Raw genomic sequence first — 7,089 nt, 5'->3', positions numbered from 1 at the left:
GCGAAGGGAGTCGCCGGATGCGCTTTAGTCTCAACATGAAGCGCCTTCGTTTTTTTATCTCCTCTCTCATTTAGCCTCTGTCTGCCTTTCTCGAGGGACAGCTGCCCCTTAAAGGGCGCTACCCGTGCTGCGGCACCCGTGTTGCAAACAACTCCACTCTTAGCGTTTTCTACCCCTCCACGTGGATGCGCAATTCTCTCATACGTAGTCCGGCGTCGGCGCTGCTCCAGCATGGCGACTTTGGAAGACATAGATGCGTTTTTTGACGCGTTGGTCGACGGCGGGGGGGACCAAACGGTCTCTGCCGCCGCGGGCAGCGCCGTCGCACCTCCCGCGACGTTCTCTCAGGCTGCTGCCGGGAGAACTCCTTCAGAGCACCAGTCTCTAGATCCGGACTCAGCAGCGCCAGAAGGCGCAGCGCTCCAGGTTCCCTCCTTCTCTCTCGCAGGAGCGGGAAGTGATGCTAGCCAGTGCGTGTCGGGTGCCCAAACGGCGAAGGGGACGACTGCGGCGTCCAGCGGCGACGCGGGTGTACATACAGCCGGCAGCGCTGTCGCTGCACCTCGTTTGCCGGCCGCCGCCGACTCGACTTCAGGTTTCTTTCCTGCTTCTCTTCCCTCGGCTGCAGGTGGGGGGCCGGGAGCGGCAGGAGTCCAGGGCGGGTCAGACGAAGGGGTCGGTGAGTCGCAGAATGGAAGCGTTTCCTCTCCCCCCGTTTCGTTGTCGGGCGCGTCCTCGCTGCTTTATCAGGGTCTAGGGCACCTATCTCCAGGGGCGTCGCCGCCGGGTCCTCCGTCGAAAGCGGGAGTGCGAGAAGAGACGGCGGAGGCCCGGAGCCCAACTAGCGGTCACGGCGCTTGCGCCGGCGCGACTCCGCCCGCGCCGTCGCTTCGGCCCCTTTCGGGCGCAGAGGGACCAGGAGCTGAAGTGAGCCAGCCCACGGTTGCGGGTGCCCCGGTCCTTCCTCCTAACGTCGCCGTTTCCTCTCCTCTGCCCTCGTCGTCGCTTCCTGTCTCTGTTCCTTCGTCGTCACGCTCTCCACACGCCCCCCGATCGCAGGCAGAGCTAAGCACTGCCTCGACGCAAGGTGCAGTCTCCTCGTCTTCCCGCCCTGCCTCCCGTCCTCTCGTTCTCGAGCCGGCTCTCTCCGCTGCTGCCTCAGCTTCGTCGTCTCCGCCGGCGCAGGCCCCCTCTGCGCTGCCTCCGCCGTTTCCGCTCCACAACCGCGCGTTTCCAGGCATCAGCAGGGCGCCTCAGTTCGTCGGGAGGCCAGCGGAGACAGGCAAGGCGGCCGGCCTGGCGACGCCAGTCGAGGGTGTGGCGCTGCCCTCTCTCTCGTCTCCCGCGCCTGCTGCTGTCCCCCTGGGGTCGGCGCCGCCCGAGTACACAGTGGAGCCGCCATTTCGCTACGAGCCGACGAACGCGCCCAACAGCGCGACGCTGCAGGAGGACATGGCCTTCTGCGCGGAGACCGTCTCGCGCCTCATTGAGGCGAAGCTCCTCGAAAACGACCAGATGCTGTTTGCCGTCCACGAAAACCTCTCGGTGAGGAGTTGATAAAAGCCAAACTCGAGGAAAGAAACGCAGCTGCACGAAGCCGCGGATCAGGAGACGAGTTCGCCCGGCAGAAAAACAGATGAAAAAACAAAAACGTGAACGCAGGCGCCGGAAAAAAAGGGGGCGACGCAGACTACACTTTCTCGTCCTGCTGCAGCGAGAGAGAGAGGGAGAGGAAATTCGCGCTTTTCTGTTGGCTTTTTTGCCGGGCTTTGTCTCTTCTTCTCATTTATCTTGAACCCAAGTGTTTTGGGGTCGCTGTCATGCTGTTGCGTCTTTTGTTGTCTTCGCTGCCGTTTTTTTTCTCAAATTCAGGGTGGGCGCTACGACGAGGCGGTCTGCTTCTTCGAGCGACTGCAGCAGAACCTCTTCTTCCTCGCCATGCTTGCAGAACAAGTGAGCCGCGGAAAAACAGATATCTCCAGCCTGGTGATGTCGCGGCGGCCCTCCCGCTGTCGCCAGTAAATGCGCCGCACACTCTTCGTGCTTGCTGTGTGTGTGTGATCTATACATGTATATATACCAATCATGCATGTATGTATGTACTTGCATGTGTCTTTGTCTGTAGTCACCTACAAACGCCCGAAGATTGTGGCTGCCAGCGTGTGCTCACGTGATCATTCGCGCGGGTGCAGTTGGGTCGACGGAAGTCCTTGGTTATTGCCTTCTGCGTGCTGTGCGCGAGTGACATCTTTTGCCGTTTTTGCCTGCGCTGCGCCTCGGGAGGGGCTAGTGCGCTGAGCTCGTGATTCCGGCTGCGCGGCCTCAGCGCTGAGTGGATGTGCGCCTTTTTCTCTGCAGCAACCTCCGGAAACTCCCGCGGGCGCCGCGAAGAACGCAGAGGCCGTTCAGCAGGCTGAGCAACTCTTCCGCAGCAACGGCGACTTCTGGTCGCACGAGGAGCTCCAGCGGCTTCACCACGCGCTGCGCACGCCGAACTTGGGTGAGAGCGCAGCGATACCTGTTCGCGACGCGTAGCGACTGTGCACGGGAACTACGTGTTTCCGCCAGCTTCCGAGTATATAGATGTATATGTGCATACGTGTATAAATGTATATATACGCCGGCGTGTGACTCTCCTCCGGAAGCGCCTGGCGCGTCAGCATGCGTATGTCTGTCGATCTATATTCGCCTCTCTGTGTGGACGTATCCATCTACATCTATACAGGTAGATAGCAAGGTAGACGGATAGGTAGATGTGAACTTGTGGTTTTCTCGAGGAGCTCGGGCGTAGGTCGCAGGGGCATGCGAATGCCTGGCTACGCGGTGGTTCGCCCCAGCAGTTATCTGTTTGCAGCTATGAAATTTTCCGAACAGCTTTGTGTCTGCGCCCGTGGTATGTCGTGCTTCACGTAGCGTACTCCGCATTTGCGTCGCGCGATCGCCTTCACATGCAATTGTTACGAGCCTATCTCCATCCGCATGCAACCTACGTATGTCGTTATCTACATCTATGCGCAAATATACGCGTGGATATACATGTGACCGCAGGACCATGATGGCGCTCACGCTACGCTGCTCACGTGATGGTTTTTTTTCTACTTTTTTTTTCGGCAGACCTCCGGCAACTCTCAGCTGCGGTGTGCACCAAGACGCCGCAGCAGATTCTCTTTTACCTGACTAAGACCGTCGACCGCCACGTGAAGCCGCGTATGTCACTTCGGACAGTCTAGCCACACTCGCGCAGCTGTCGCGGGCAGGGGTATTCGGCGCCGAGCGAGACGCGCACAAGTCTCTATATAACTGTTCGTACAGTAGGGTGCTTTACACGCTCGCACCCGTCAATTCCGCTAGCGATTCTCTTGCGCGGTCGCCGCATGCAGCTTCCGTTCCTGTGTGTTGCGAGGTCTTCTCAGCCACGCCGCCGTCTCCCAAAGCGACAAAGACGGAGAGCGAAGGCGCGCCGCAGGTGGCGCCTTCGGTAGCGGTCCTACAGGCGTCTGCGCTCGGGGCTTCGCGTGCCCTCAAGCCTGATGCGAGGGGACCACCGCCGCACCCGCCGCCGGCGCTTCCGTCGACGCCGAGCGACGCTCTCGCTTCCGCGTATGCCGCGCCCGTGCTGCCTTCTCTCCCCCCTGCCACAGCAACTTCTGCTCTGCTGGCCGCGAATCCGGCGATGCCTGCGGCGCACCGCGCGCAGGCCGCGTCGTTGCCGCATGCAGGAGTGGCGCCGATCGCCTTTTCCGCAGAGTTTGCCGCCGAGCAGCAGCGGAGAGCCTCTCCATTCGGCGCCCCGACGGACTCTGCACAGCTGGCGGCATTCGCGCCGCCGCCTCAAGCCGTGTCCATGCACGGCCCTCTTAGTGTGCATACACCCGAGGGGGGTGTTCAGCTCGCGCCGCATCAGGCGCTGCTGCAGCCCACGGCGGACGCAGCGCAGCTGCGTCAAACGGCCGTTTCGCAGTTCGCTCAGGCGTCTGTTCCTGGAGTCCTTCCGCCTTCAGCGTCGCCTCCCTTTTTCCCCTCTGCGGCGCTTCAGCTCCAACAGGGCGGCGTGTCGAGATTCCCTGCGCCGGTTCAAGCGCACCAGTCCGCGTCTCACGCGCTGCAGGCGACGGGGCTTTCACCGGCGCCGTCCACCGCCGCGCCGCACGCGTCACCTGGGATCGCTGCCTCCGCGACTTCGCTCCCGCCTGCCTCAGTCGCGGACTACGGCAGCGCACCTCGGGTGGCGCCGCTGGTGGGGACGCCTGGCGTAGCGCTGCCGACGAATGCTACACAGCTGCAAACGAATTTCTCCTTTCCGCATGCGGCCTTCGCTGGCGGCCTGGCTCAAGGGCCGTTCCAGCATCGGCCGGCGTGACTGAGGAACTGCCGAAAACCGTGATGCGCACGGAGATGAAAGGCGCGAAAGAGCTGCGGAGGGAGCCTCAGTTAAGCGCAGACAGAAGGGCGCGGAAAACAGCAACGCTTGGCGCGCACTGCCAATCACAAACAGCGGACGGAGGGAGGTGACGTACTGGGCGTCGTCACGCGAGGAGGCATGTGGAGGCGAGGCAGAAATGTCATCCCGTGTACAGTAAATGAGATGCGGAAAGAAGGGTCCTTGGGATGATTGTGAGAGGCCGCGGGGGAGGACGAGGCGTGAAGAGCGAGAAACGCTGGCGGTGAGCCAGTATGGCAGGTGAAAAGCATTCGCAGGATAAGGCGACCATGCGCGCCGAGAGCTAGAGAGCTCTGCACTCTCGGGTGCGCAAAACACTGCGCCACCGAGAATCATGCCGCAGTATATGTACAGCGAAACGCGCTGTTGTAACTGTCGCGGTGGGTGTAGCTTTGCAACTCGTACAACTTTCTGTGCACGCGTGTACGGCGAATGTTTCTTCTTTGACGCGCTGTGCTTCCACAACTTTTTCTCTTGTCAACGAATGTCTTCTAAACCTTCGCCGCTTTTCTGGAGCTACAGCCCGAATGACACCTTTCGGACTGAAGGCTTGCTAAGCACAATGCTTGTGCTATCGTACGTCGATCGGCACAGCGACTGCCTTAAAACTGCAATCCCAGGTCTATCTTGTGCCTAAACTTTAGCATACTACCTGTCCTAGCTATCTATCTAAGTATCTGTCTGTCAATATATATATATATATATATATATATGTATATCTGTATATACATATAGATAAATATGTATGTACGTGTATGAAGTGAGAGGCAGGCGAAAAGAACAGGCATAGATCAAGAGTGCATACACACTTGGCGGCAGAGGGCTTATTCAAAACGGTGGCTGATGTGGCGGTCAACACGAGCGAAAGCTAGAAAGCTGCGATCAAGAGAGTAGAGTACACAAAAAAGGGACTTCTGCGTTTTTCAGGAAGGCACACGACCCAGGTGCCGCGGCTGTTAGAGGGCCCCAAGGAGTTCTGGGCAGGGGACGCCGTCCTGCGGCGCCTAGGTTTGCCAGAGGAGGCATGAGGCACAGCCAAGCTGACGGCGAGAAAAACGAGTGAACGGTGTGCTCTCGCTCCAGGATTGGTGCCCGAACCTCCATGGACACACGAAACCGAACTCTGGTAGCACGTGTGCGAATCACACGCGACTCGCCCCAAAGCGAGACAAAATCCTGCAGTCCCCTCTACTCACCTATTCGTACACACGAATACGCGTTTCTACGGCTGCAGACAAAATGAATGCGTAAGAAGCCGACTGCGTGCGCACACGCGGAGGCCTGAGTAATTACAGACGAGCCCCAGCAAGTTCTCCAAAATAGGGCTCATCGGGCGTTTAACGAGGCAATCCTGCCCGCTGTACACAGTCCTGCATATATATAGAGTCAGCATCTAGCTGTCCCTCTGGTAGAGCCAAGGGGACTATATATGTATACATATATATATATATATATATATATATAGGGTTTAGGGTATATATATATATATATATATATATATATATATATATATATATATATATATATATATATATATCCCGTACAGTCCCGGATATGCATACATGTATATATCTGCCACTCCCTCTCTCTCTCTCTCTTTATATATATATATATATACATATATAGGTATAAACTCGTATGTGCGTGTAGCCTCAGCGGAGGCATCGTGGCATCCGCTACCTCGTGCGCCTGGTGCAGTTGAAAATGTGGGCGAGAGCTACGGCAACTGGGGCTGGGCAGCGTATGCATTTCGCGCAAGGCGCGGGAAGAAGACGTGAAAGGAGCCATACACGCCGGCAGAAGTGCCTCTGCTGTCTCTTACGGAGGTGCAGGTGCACGGGCCGCTCTGTGCAAATCGTGACCATGCGACAGAAAAGCTCTAGCGTTACCCGCGTTACCCGTCCCAGTAACCTGAACGGGGAGTGATCTGCCTCTTCAAGTCGCACGTGGTCTCTCGGTCTGTGTGCGTCTCATCTCTCTCTGGAGCGACAGAAGCAGCCCATTCTGCTTTCCTTTCCAACTCTGCTGATCTAATCTCTCTCTGCTGGGTGATCGCCGCTTCTCCACGTTTCTCGCCCTGTGGTGGTAGCTTGAGTGGCCTCGGTTCGCCGTGTGCATATTCGCTGTTCGCTCGCAAAGAGGAACTTGCGGCAGGTCACGCCGCGAGCGGAATGCGCATACACACAAACACGAACAAATATGAGTTTTTTCTCTGCGCAACTATGTACTCGCCCATCGACAGTGCGTGCACGGAAGTTCTTCCGCAGGCTCGGACGGGGACACAGAGCGTGCTTACGCTTGGTCTACCGGCGGCGGGTGGCGGTCTCCCTCAACCGACTGGCGCCAAACTCGAGTTCAACTCTGCGTGTGAGCGCCTGCTTTTCTCTCGCGAGCTCTTCTTTCAGGACTCCGTCGGCCAAAAACTGTGCGCATTCGAGATTTGTGCGCGGGAGGCTGAACAAGGCGATAGTGGCGGCAGTTCGCAAACGCCGCAAAAGGAGCGAGGAGGGCCGACGGCGCGCAGAGGCGTAGCGACCGCATTTTTTTGACCGTGAAAGCGCTTCGCGCGCTCCCGCCTGCGGTCGTCAGTGGTGGCACGTGCGGCACTGAGTGGCCAGAAACTGAGACACCGCATGAAACGTCGCTTT

The 7,089-nt window shown here is 58.3% G+C and overlaps 1 protein-coding gene across 1 annotated transcript; it reads left to right on the top strand.

Annotated features, from left to right (window-relative positions):
* Positions 1-231: 231 nt before the first annotated feature.
* BESB_059700 (uncharacterized protein) lies at positions 232-4,360 on the top strand (the record flags this gene model as incomplete). The annotated part of the gene is made up of 5 exons (XM_029364384.1): positions 232-1,545; positions 1,873-1,953; positions 2,359-2,500; positions 3,115-3,207; positions 3,414-4,360. 5 exons carry the CDS (start codon positions 232-234, stop codon positions 4,358-4,360), a joined length of 2,577 nt encoding a protein of 858 aa, XP_029219092.1.
* Between the last annotated feature and the right edge of the window lie 2,729 nt (positions 4,361-7,089).

The sequence above is a fragment of the Besnoitia besnoiti genome, chromosome V (assembly GCF_002563875.1).
Source record: "Besnoitia besnoiti strain Bb-Ger1 chromosome V, whole genome shotgun sequence".
In the NCBI taxonomy this organism is placed as follows: domain Eukaryota; phylum Apicomplexa; class Conoidasida; order Eucoccidiorida; family Sarcocystidae; genus Besnoitia; species Besnoitia besnoiti.
This window is presented reverse-complemented; position numbering and strand designations above follow the sequence as displayed.